Below are 12,991 nucleotides of genomic sequence, written 5' to 3' on the forward strand. Positions count from 1 at the left end.
AAATGTCCTTCAATGTGCAAATTAAACAAATTTACTTTCTTTCATTTGTGCAATATCTCTAAAATTAAAAATATCCTATCTCAGAGTATCCTGTACGAGACCACCCATCTCCCATGCTACAGTTAGCAAACTGCTTGCTAAGTTTCGTGAAACTGGTTCAGTGTTGGATTTGCCAAAATGTGGACGCAAGAAAACTGTCACTAATGAAAAAACATCAGTGGCTGTTCTAGCTTCATTCAGCAAGAGCCCACAGCGTAGCGCTCGCCGCATGTCACTGAAGAGTGGCATTAGTCGAACATCCCTTCGGCAGATATTAGCTACTCACAAATGGCACCCTTACAAACTCCAGCTACTGCAGCATCTCAACGAGTATGACCCAGATCGGCGCACAGAATTTGCAGAATGGGCAAAACAAAAATTGGAACAGGGCCCTCAGTTCACGCAGAAGATTTTGTTCAGTGATGAGGCAAACTTTTATGTGACTGGTGAAGTTAACAAACAAAACCACCACTATTGGTCTGACACTAACCCACATTGGATGGATCCCTCCAAGACTGTTGGAACAACAAAAGTGATGGTTTGGTGTGGTATATGGGGTACAACGATAGTGGGTCCATTCTTCAATGGAAACCTCAAGGCCACTAGATATTAGAAATTGCTACAGGATGATGTGTTTCCCTCTTTATGCACTGAAGCTGGCACGTTCCCTGAGTTTTTCCAGCAAGATGGTGCACCACCACATTATGGGTGCCAGGTCCGAGCATTCCTAGATGAACAGTTTCCTGGAAAGTGAATTGGTCGTCGTGGGCCAGTTGAATGGCCCCCAAGGTCTCCTGATCTGACCCCCTTAGACTTTTATCTTTGGGGTCATCTGAAGGCAATTGTCTATGGTGTGAAGATACGAGATGTGCTGCACCTGAAACTACGGATACTGGATGCCTGTGCTGGCATTTCTCCTGCGGTGTTGCTATCAGTGTGTGAAGAGTGGGAGAAAAGAGTTGCACTGACAATCCAACACAATGGGCAGCACATTGAACACATTTTATAAGTGGTCAGAAACTTGTAAATAACTCATGAAAGAATAAAGTTACGTTGAAACCAAGCACACCGTTGTTTTTCTTGTGACATTACCAATAAGTTTGATGTGTCACATGGCCCTCTTCCTATTGAAAAAACAAAAGTTGTGTCCAAGATGGCTGACTTCTAAATGGCTACCATGGTCACCACCCATCTTGAGGAGTTTGCCCCCTCGCATATACTAATGTGCCACAAACAGGACTTTAATATCACCAACCATTCCCATGTTATTACGGTATATCCGTATAAATGGCCCACCCTGTAGAATGGGAGGCAGAGCCTTTAGTTTTCAGGCCCCTCTTCTATGGAACCAGCTTCCAGTTTGGATTCAGGAGACAGACACTATCTCTACTAAATTAGACTTAAAACTTTCCTTTTGCTAAAGCATGACCATGAATCCTCCCTTAATTACGTTGCAATAGGTTTAAGCTGCTGGGGCTGTTGCCTACTGAGGCAGTTTCATTATCATCAGAACTCTCTGCTAGATAATGTTTAATGTCACTGTCCTGGGAAATATTTGAGATCTTGCACTGCAACTATGACATTATGGTCAGATGCCTTTTAATTTTTTCTGCATTTGTATGTATTATGTGTAATAAACATTGGTCTTAAAATGGACAGAGCACAATTTCCTTCATTCTTAAATGCTTACTCAAATGAACAAATATGTACCTCTCAGCAAATAGTTGCTGGAAAGCACACACTGGACAATGACCTTCCACATTAATGCTCAAATTAGGACTCTGACTTAAGCTTAAGTTTTCTAAAAACAAAACAAAAAAACATAACAATATAGCACTCTGGTTGGCAAATACAATGTCCTGTAATGTTACTGAAAACCACAGGGATTGTTTAGTTCTTTACTCATGGCGATCGTGGCTCAAGAGTTGGGAGTTCGCCTTGTAATTGGAAGTTTGCCGGTTCGAGCCCCGGCTCGGACAGTCTCGGTCGTTGTGTCCTTGGGCAAGACACTTCACCTACTGCCTACTGGTGTTGGCCAGAGGGGCTGATGGCGCGATATGGCAGCCTCGCTTCTGTCAGTCTGCCCCAGGGCAGCTGTGGCTACAACTGTAGCTGCCTCCACCAGTGTGTGAATGTGTGTGTGAATGGGTGGATGATTGGGTGTGTAAAGCGCTTTGGGGTCCCTAGGGGGGGACTAGTAAAAGCGCTATACAAATACAGGCCATTTAAGCATTTAATTACTAATTAATACTTAACTAATATCTGACGTTCTTCTTCAGTGTCTTTTATCCTGTCTTCCTCGCATCATCCCAACCAGTCAGGCAGGGCAGGTCACTCACTCAGCCTGGTTCTGCAGAAGTTTTCTTTTTGTGAAAGGAGAGTTTTTCCTTCCCACTGGCACCAAAGTGCTTATTCATAGGGTGTCATATGATTTTAGCGGATTTCTTTATCATTACAAGCTCTTTCCTTTGCAATAAAAAGGGCCTTAAGGCAACTGTTATTGTGAGGTTTGTGCTATAAAAAATGATATTAAACTGAGTTAAATTGAACTGCAAGTTGTTGATGCAGTTACCACTGTGTCATGCACATAGTGTAAATTTACATAAATCACCAGGATTTAAACTCATGAGAGACTTTTATTAGAAACACCAACAGGATCAATTTCTAAATCCTACTTTGCTTCATTCACGAGTAATGATTCACAACAAATGACATTCACAACAGAAAAAGTAAAAGTAAATGGCTAGGCTACTCCATGACCTAAATATTCTTGTTCTTTAGTTACTCCTTTGTTGCCTTGACAATATTTTGGGGGGTCATTGTCATGCTGGACGATCCATCCACGAACCACCTTTAGTTTCCTTGGTAGTGGAAGAAGGTTCTCATCAGAGATTTTATGTTACATGGCCCCATTCACTGTCCTCTCAGGCCAGTTCTTTTCTTTTATCAAAGCACAGCATTTTCTCCCAAACCTTTTATTTCAATCTGTTGAGCTGCAGCGTGTTACTAGTGGTGTTCTTGGTAACAGTTGGACCAACTGCCTTCTAACAATTGTTCCTCCCGTGTAGTTCTGGACTTATCCTCACACCTTTCTCATGGTCATGCTCACTCCATGAGGCAAGATGTTGTATGTAGCTCCAAATCAAAGGCAACTGATGGTCATTTAATATTTTTCCATTTCCGAATAATCGCACCACCAGTTGCCAAGAGTCACATACTTACCAAACCTGTGGCTGATGGTCTTTTGCCCATTCCAGCCTTGTTCAGATCTACTATCTGATGTACTTTGATCCTTCCAGTGGTGGTGGAGAGATTGGAATAGAAGCAACTGATTCTTTGGATCAGTATTTTAGGGTTTATACGCATAATAAGTTATGATCAGGATTATCTGTAATTGATTAAATCAATTGTAATCTATGTGCAACATACGCACACACAGTGTTGGGAAGGTTACTTTTAAAATGTATTCCATTACAGAATACAGAATACATGCCCCAAAATGTATTCTGTAACGTATTCCGTTACGTTACTCAATGAGAGTAACGTATTCTGAATACTTTGGATTACTTAATATATTATCATGCTGTTTACAACTACGTGAATGTACTATTGCTGTGATTTATTACTGTTACTGAAGGTCCGCGGCTCCGAACCGTAGTAAAGGGACCTCTGGCTAATACGGTGGGTTCTGTGTCGGGCTCGTAGCCGAAAACTAGCTTTACTTTGTTGTCTGGGTCAACTTTGCTAGCAAGAGACAGAGAGAGGCGTTGAAAGGCTGCTCCAACAGAACTTATTGTTTTTGGAGGAAAACACGAACACGGTGTACAGTCGAGTCTTAATAGCTTACTTACAACTGGGCTCGTCAGGCTCTCTTCTTGGCTGCAGTGGTTATTATTATATTTACATGCTTCCAGCTCCCGTTTTTGCTCGATGACAGCTCGTACTTTTCCTTTTTCTCCCTCCCTCGCTCACAGACACATAACGGGTATGGCAGTCCATTCTCCCTGCAGCACGGACTACACTGCCCATGATGCTACATTCTTTAGAGCTATACCTGTAGCATTCTGCCTATTAGCTTAGCACAACAACAACAAAAAGGCCTCTCTCACCCAGGAAACACGCAGAGCGAGAGCATCACCCTGTAACCATGGCAACCATAACGCTGCCGCCTGGAACAACAGAACGTAGCTGTCAAACAAAACCCAAACAGGCCTGACCCGCCACAATATGAAAAAGGGAAGTACCGCCGTGTAATCCATTTATTTCAACAAAGTAACTGTATTCTAAATACCACCTTTTTAAACGGTAACTGTAACGGAATACAGTTACTCATATTTTGTATTTTAAATACGTAACGTACATGTATTCCGTTACTCCCCAACACTGTGCACACAGTCATTCTGTGAGAGACAGAATGGCTGGCTGGGTTGTTAGGAATGAAATACTGATTTCAATTAATGTAAAGTAAATCAATTTCTAACTTTTAAGTAATGTGTTTTTTCCTTGATTTTTAGTTTATATTCTGTCTCCGTTAAAATCAAATGAACATTAAAATTTGAGACATTAATTTCATTCAAATTCAGCAGGGATCAAATGAGTATTTCTCCCACTGTATCCTGGCAGCACAGGAAAAACAGACACAACAAAATGCTGAAGCATTATGTTTTATTCAGCTCTACTTGTAACTTTGGTGCTCTTATTTAATGGATCGCTTATTAAGATGAAGATGTAAAACCATGATCGTAAATAATTGTTTTTGTTTTGTTTTTTATTACAGTAAAATAAAACACAAAAAGATTCAAAGCCTGGATGGTATGTGCTGTAGTGCTCCACATTCAATTTAGCAAATTTGTTTGTTGGACAATCTCTCTCTCTCTCTCTCTGTGTGTGTGTGTGTGTGTGTGTGTGTGTGTGTGTGTGTGTGTGTGTGTGTGTGTGTGTGTGTGTAAAGGTTGTGCATTCTCAGCCTAGTTAGTTTTTTCCCCTGAATCCAGTCTGAATATGAGTGTTCCAGCTTAATTTGTTTAGTAAAATAAATCCCTTTTTCTATGGGAAGAATATTTAAATAAACAGATCCCATTTGAAATCCTCATTTGAAAGCGCAGTCATGACATGTGTTTTTGACTCTGTGTTGCTTTGAACTGTGTTGTTTTGAAAATGTTACTGCTAAACTGAGATAAAATAAAATCTCAGTTTACAATTTTCTCCATTATTCCAGCTCTGGTGGAATAGCAAACCATGTGCAAGGCTGCTTGTATGTTTTCTACATCATAATTTGTTTTCAGTATATTGCTGTTGTAGATTTGGCATGTTGGTCTGAAGTAGGCTGATCTAAACATAATAATCCATGATCTACTGATGTCATCACTCTTGCTTGTCCCTGAATACATGTTGTAGGGTTTATAATGGCTTTATTGTTTGAAAAGTGTCCAGGAAGTATTTTTTTTAACATTATTTCAGTTAATTATCAATCAAATACAAATTTATTTAAGCTAGTTAATTTGTTTAGTAAAATATATGCTTTTATTAGTAAGGCCAATATATAAATGAATAGATCTCACTTGATATCCTCATTTAAAAGTGCAGTTATATGTTCTTGACTCTAAAACTGTGTTGAACTCTTTGTTGAAAGAGATACTACTAAACTTATGTAAAAACCTTTTTAAATCATTTCTGCTTATGGCAGCTGGAATAATAATTCAGATTATATTGCATCTGCATTTTCTGAATCATGTTATTTTTTCTGTACAGTGGAGTTTTAATTTTGGCAACTTACTGGAAAATAAAGTATAGTTTGCGTATGTTTATGCATGCAACATAATGTTTACAACATAGTGAGCTGTTCTTTACTGATGCCATTAACCTTGCTTGTCCCTGAATAAATAATGCCGTCAAACTAGTAATTTTTAATAAGCTACTGTTAATTTTTAATCATATCAAGTGTAACTTGGATTTGCCCAGTCATACATCTGTCATAATATCTTCCATTATAGCTGAAGGGAATCATATCGATTATCTCTTTATTATTCCACTTGTTAGTGGGTCTGATATAACAGAGAGCAAGTGAATATTTTGTCCTTAAAGTTGGTGTGTTAGAAGCAGGAAAGTGGGCAAGCATAAGGATTTCAGCAAGTCTTACAAGGGCATAATTGTTTACGGTCAATGACTGGGCTAGAGCATCTCCGAAACTGTAGATCTGCTGTTCTCAGTCTGCAGTGTTCAGTATCTATCAAAAGTGGTCCAAGGAAGGAACAGTGGTGAACTTGCAACAGGGTCATGGACAGCAAAGCCTCAGTGATGGGAAGCGAAGGCTGGCCCATGTGGTCTGATCCAGCAGATGAGCTACTGTAGCTCAAACTGCTGAAAAATGTAATGCTGGTTGTGGCAGACAGGTGTCAGAATACACAGTGTATCGAAGATGGTAATGAGGCTGCACATTTTGTTTTTGCTCCAGTAGCTTTTATAATGATTATAAACCCACTTATTAATTTGACAGTAGTATTTATTTGGGGACAAGCAGGGTTAGAGCACAGATCATTATGTTTAGCAAACCCTACTTCAAAATAAAATACTAAAATTACTACTGCAGTATAGGAGAGACTGACTATGTTTGTAACACTTTTTGCTTCTGCACCTGTAACTCAATTTTTTGGTTAGAGTTCCCACTTTTACATCTCATAAATGGCATCTATTCAAAGCCCTGGAAGAATAACACAGACCTTGTGTGTTAATGTTAAATACACTGCGTTTCTTGTTACAACCTACTCCACTGTAACTCATGTTGGGGAGAATTGTGACAATTAGACAAAAGTGTGGAGTCCACATCAGACAACATGCTTCAAAAATGTATTGGAATGAAAGAACAGTCTGTGTCTCTATTTCTGACCATAACTAACATGCTGTCACGGCGAATAGAGTGAGCCATGTGGGGAAAGATAAATGAGGATCCACGCGCAGGCACTCGCTGAAGGTGTGAAGGTGGTTTATTGTAGAACAAAGGTGGAAATGGCAAAATGGAACAAAACGAATCTATACTGAGACAAACTAAACTATAGAACAGCAAACATGAACATGGACATAAAGGCGAGTCAGCAGAGGCATATGGAGGTTGATAGCAGGGAGAACAACAGAATGGCACACAGCAAATTCACAGACGGACCAGCGACTACAACAACAGAAGACGCGACTTAAATACACTCAGAGAACACAGGGAGATTACACACAGGTGGGGAACACAGCTGGAAGTAATAAGGGCTAACGAGACAAGGGGAGAAGTAAAATGAACACGCTGACATCACACATGAACGTGACCCTTCAAAGTAAAACAGGAAACAAGACACGCTTTACTAAGGCACGGACTAGACACAGAGAGACAGACTTGACACTGAACTAAACCTACTATGATAATAATAATAATAATTATTATTATTATTATAATGACCAACAACACAGTATCACTAAGTAATCAGAACATAAATCATAATCCAGAGAAATAGAAAACAATCCATCATTCAAAAATAAACCAAAACAGAAGAACTCAAAATACTGGGTCAAAACTGACCCAGAACCGTGACAGATGCACTCTGGTGTGTGTAGTTTACACGCTTTCATAACACTATGACTACTTAATAAACATGTTAGTATAATACACTTGTATGAAAAAGATATAGGTCTGTGTGGTGGGGGTGTGGGATCTGTGGACCAGTGGATTCAGGGTGACGTGTTGTGGGAGGCTGGCTGGCACAACTGGATCCTATCATCATGCATCCAATATTCTTGCAGTAGTTACCTGAGGGACCACCCCATGGCAGAGGGGCCACAGAGGACGATGACGAGCCCAACTTAACACAGAAGCTCCTGTTTGAGAGATATGATTTTATCCACAGGAGTGCCAAGCCAGAAATGTCCACACAATGCTGTAATCGAGAGATCAGCAGGTCGTGATCCACTGCATCAAATGCAGCAGTCATATCTAGTAATATAAGCACTACATGTTTACCTCAGTCCGTCGCTACCAGAATATCGTTCATAACCTTTATGAGAGCTGTCTCTGTGCTATGAAACAGCTTAAAGCCGGACTGAAAAACTTCAAACATTTGAGAGTTGTTTAGATAATCCATCAGCTGAGTGTGAACAACCTTTTTCAAGATCTTACTCAGAAAAGGAAGTTTAGAGATGGGTCTAAAGTTTGACATTACTGAAATATCTGAGCCTGGCTTCTTAAGTAAGGGGTGAATAACTGCTTAAACCCGCTTGGCACTTGACCTGACAAGAGGCTGGTATTAATTAGGTTCAGAATATGTGGTCGAACAGTAGGAAACACTTTTTTTTTTAGAAAATATAACCATAATGCCACATAACTGCTAGATGCATAAATAAGCAATTTCCGTTTGGCAACAGTAGGAAACACTTTTTTTAGAAAATGGGGATGAGCGACATCATTCGGAGAACCACGCAGGTTAGCAGTTAACACAAGCTTCTCTAGTTCAGGTAGAACAGTTGGTTGGAAAGCAATAAGCAAATTTAAACAGGGAACATGCACAGCCGGGCCAACAGAAGATAAAGTGGAGGGTCTCAAACTGGCAACCTTATTCACAAAGAAATTAAGAAACTTATTACACATAACCTCAGAAGATTGCAAAAGAACATGATCCTCTGCATTCACTACAGAATTAATGGTATTATACAGAACACGAGGGTTATGTGAATTAACAGCAATAAGTTGTGAAAAATAGGAGTTTTGGCGGTCTTTACTGCCCTCTGATAAGCTTTCCAGCTCGTCTTAAGAGCTTCCAGAGAGACAGTCTGTCCTTTTTCCATCGTCTTTCACATCTCCTACATTCTCTTCTAATGGCTCGAGTAAAATTGGTTAGCCAAGAACTGGCCTTGGGTTTACACTGCCTGAGTCTTAGAGGTGCAACAACATCAAGGGCAGATTTACAAACAGAGTCCAGATGAGATAGTAATCCATCTACGGAGGACGACTCAGAGGGACTGGACACAAGTTGTTCAAATAGTGTTGAAAAATGCTCAGCAGTATCTGAGCCGAAGGCACGATAACATCGCGTAGGTGCAGCCCATTTAACAACAGGACTAAGAGGACAGGACTTTTATATTAGCAGGCACACCTCTATCAGTCTTTCTCTTCCACTATCTAGCCATGATGCTGTAAAAGTATATGTATGAGTATATGTAACATCAAAAAACTATTCACACTTTGAGCAAGGGGATGGTTGTAACACTTTTAAAACATATGTCATAAAACACCCCAGCCTTGTAAGTAATTGTTTCACCAACTGCATAGTGGGTTAAAATTAGCAGGCCATCACAGTTTGTCTAAGAAACTAAAAATTAATATACTGTTAAGTCATAATTTTTGGTTTTGGAGACAAAAACAGATGTCATGACTGCGCTTTCAAATGTGGGTTTCAAGTGGGATCTATTTATTTAAATATTGGCCTTACCTAAAGGGGGATATATTTTCCTAAACAAATTAATTTGGTTGACTTAATTCCTTTACCTTCCCCAGATACCTTGAAAATTCAAATTCAATTACATAAATAAAACAAAAAGATTACCAAGAGGACCCTACAGAGAGTCTATACTGCTCCTCTTGGCAAAACAATTGTGTTTGGCTCAACAAAGGTTGCAGATGATGATTCTGCTTGCTAAAACTGCCAGACAGGGTGGGTTCAGGGGGAAAAAAAGAGTACAAACATTTTTTCACCATTTCACTCCTGTGACATGCATTTAAAGTGGCTGGAATAATGCTTAAAGTATTCAAATGTAATTCAAAACCTACCTGGCTCATTCTCCACCTCTTCATGTCATCCCTTTCTAGGACAGAAGACAAATGGTAATATAAACATAGTTCCAAACACATGACAAGGGACGAGGCTTAAAGTGTGTTTCAGCTGTTTGCTAGATGCTGGAGCTCATATATTTGACTTATTCCAGGTAAGTACAAATGTAACAAACATCAGAGGTCTTCTGTGGGCTTTTTGATAATATGTAATTGTGTAATGTTCATTTAGTGTTATGTTTGCATCAGCGGTGTCTTGCCTCCTTCCTGCTGGCCCACACTGCTGTTGTGGAGTGCAGCCCTCCACAACAATGTGGAAGTTTGGGGAAATTAATTTCCCACCAACTTCCTATTACATTATTAATTGGCATTAATTAATCTGGTAGTGAATATTTGTATTTATGGAGAAAAAAGTATAGAAAGTAATGAGTGGAATGCAGATTTTCTTAAATGTAATATTTCCATTTGATGTCGCTACCAGTCAGAGGGAATTATTTCTGTTTATTTATAATTTAACTTCACCTACTGTGTGTTATTTAGAAGAAAAAAATAACTTAAAAGAATTAAGTTTTACTGCCTACTTTCATTGATTTCATTTAAAGTTTATTATTTAATGAGTAATGTCTGTGGTCTTGTATCTTGTTCTAAACACTTTTTCTGCCACAGAAAATCACCAACAAACACTTGAACCATCCAACAGCACATCATGAACCAGAATGCAGTGCTGATGATGGTCCTGTCAGGTCAGTTTGAATCGTTTATTTCCAAAATTCTATGAATAAAAATTTGTTTAAAATGGGTTAGTACATCAATGAGTAACTTTTGTTGAGGTCTAAAGTGTGAAACAAAGTCTTTGTTCATTATTATAGAAGCCTCTCCTAATTTTGCCACTATGAACCAACATTAACAAACTACTATATAATGTCTCATATTCAATAGTTTATGAGGATCCAGAAAATGTTTGATTTGCATTTGTCATGAAATGCTTCAAAGTGAGTTTCTTTATTCTTACCACAGGACTGTGTTTCCTGCCTGCCTGTTTTCCTCGACTCTACACACTTGTTTCACAGGCAAGAGACTGGAGCACCGCTAAAGAGTTCTGTAGGAATAAGTACACTGACCTGGCCTGTGTACATAATGAGAAAGACCTGGCAATAGTCAATAAACTTACAAAGGGACTTTACCCCGTTTGGATTGGACTCCAGCCTGACACTGAAGCATGGAGGTGGTCTCTGAAATACCAGAATTACTATGTTGAAGGAGGGGCTGAGTTCAGAATGTGGGCTAATAATGAACCCAATGTTGGTCCAGGATACTACAAAGCATGTGTGGCAATGCTCCCAAGTGGGGAATGGGCAGATCAGGCGTGCGGTGTCACATACCCATTCATCTGCTACTGCAAAAGTAATGGAAAACAGTTATGTTGTTATTAAGACTTTAGCTTTAACATATTCCATGTTGTTTTATTAATAGTTACTCTGATCTTTCATTTATAAGGTTTGTTCAAGGATTTTACAACCTTTAGTTGTGTAGAGGAAGGAATGAGGATTTAAGAGATTGAAGAGAAGATCTTACTAAGGATGGAGGAGTTAGTCCTTATTACTAAATCTTTTATCAGAATAAAATCTGGTCAGAAAAAATGACATTACACTTAATTTAAATTACAAAAAAAGTTACCATATTACTATATCAGGTTCTCCTGTGGTTGCAATAAACAAATAAATAAATAAATGATCTATTTGTATATATTTAGTAACCAGATTATTTCAGCATGAATGCTACATATCTTGTAGTTACCAGTCCAATCTGTTGTATTAGACTACTACCAAAACATTTGTACGTATATGTCTGTGACAGGTAACGCAGTTATTTTCCCAAATACCAAGAGTCCAAAAAAACCAAACACATTTACATGCTACACAACTATTATACAGATATTGATATATTCTTGGAGACTGACTGAATGAAACATATTTCCAGACACATCGAGCTTCATCTATGTGAATGTGAGTGAGACCTGGAAGAATGCTCAGAGCTACTGCAGAGTGAAGCACACAGATCTGGCCAGTGTGAGGAACCAGTCTGAGAATGAACAGCTGAAGATGATGTTGAACAATTCCCCCACGTGGATCGGTCTTTATAGAAATTCATGGATGTGGTCAGATGGGAGCGCATATTCCTTCCCCAACTGGGCTCCCAACAAGCCACTGAGTGACGACAACTACTCCTGTGGCACCATATTTTTAGAGAAGTGGCACAACAGTGCATGTAATGGCTACAATTACTTCCTCTGTTACACTGGTGAGCTCTCATTTGTTTTGGCTACAATTTAACATTTCCAGAAATTCTTGTAAAATCTTTTATTCTGCAGTGTAATTCTTATGATAACACAGCATTTTGTATAACAGATGTCAAGAACCAGAGACTGTTGAAGGTGGAGCTGAAGGCAACAGATGCCTCTGTGGACATGGAGGTGCTGCAGAACGACATCTTGGAAAAGGTAACTAACTAGTTAAAATAGAATAGCATTTTATATCAACAAACCAAAACAGACAAAACAAACAAACAAAAGATGGATGCTCGTATTTTTTTCCCCACTAGCAGCAGCCTTAAGTAATGTATCAGTCAACATAATATCAAAACTTCTGTCATGCACTCTGTGAGAATAATAAATATGTTTCCCAGTTCAATCAGAGGCTGATGGAGAACGGTCTGAGTGAATTCACGCTGAGATGGGTGAAGCAGCTTGATGGAAAAATCTTCCACAAAAAGGAACAAGAGAAGGAGAAAGAGGAGACTGAAGAGGAGATCTGTGCTGTCACACTGAAACTTTGATTTTCCAGCAACCAACTTCAGTTAACTGTGGTGTGTCCTATCTCTCCGTCCTGTTCACTGAAAAAAATAACCTACATCGGTTGCAAGCAATAAAGTTATGTTCAGTCGACCTTAATTTTCTTTTTTATAACTCAACACTTTTATATGTTAAATGAACATGATTTTGATGTTTTTTGTTCCTGTAAAGTCTTTACAGCTATCTCATGATAATATAACACAAAATGGTTATATTTGTGTTATATATAACACAAATATAACACACAGTTATTGTATTTAATGTCTCAATTTTTTTTCTTTCCTTTTTTTCTGTGATTG

The 12,991-nt window shown here is 38.9% G+C and overlaps 1 protein-coding gene across 1 annotated transcript; it reads left to right on the forward strand.

Annotated features, from left to right (window-relative positions):
* The first annotated feature begins 10,818 nt into the window (after positions 1-10,818).
* Positions 10,819-12,676, forward strand: LOC102779699 (putative C-type lectin domain family 20 member A). The gene is made up of 4 exons (XM_035914530.2): positions 10,819-11,245; positions 11,822-12,142; positions 12,250-12,341; positions 12,527-12,676. The coding sequence occupies exons 1-4, from the start codon at positions 10,819-10,821 to the stop codon at positions 12,674-12,676; spliced, it is 990 nt and encodes a 329-aa protein (XP_035770423.2).
* The last annotated feature ends 315 nt before the right edge of the window (positions 12,677-12,991 follow it).

Source organism: Neolamprologus brichardi, unplaced genomic scaffold (assembly GCF_056152115.1).
Source record: "Neolamprologus brichardi isolate AB-2024 unplaced genomic scaffold, ASM5615211v1 NODE_ptg000031l+_length_7269946_cov_1, whole genome shotgun sequence".
NCBI lineage: Eukaryota > Metazoa > Chordata > Actinopteri > Cichliformes > Cichlidae > Neolamprologus > Neolamprologus brichardi.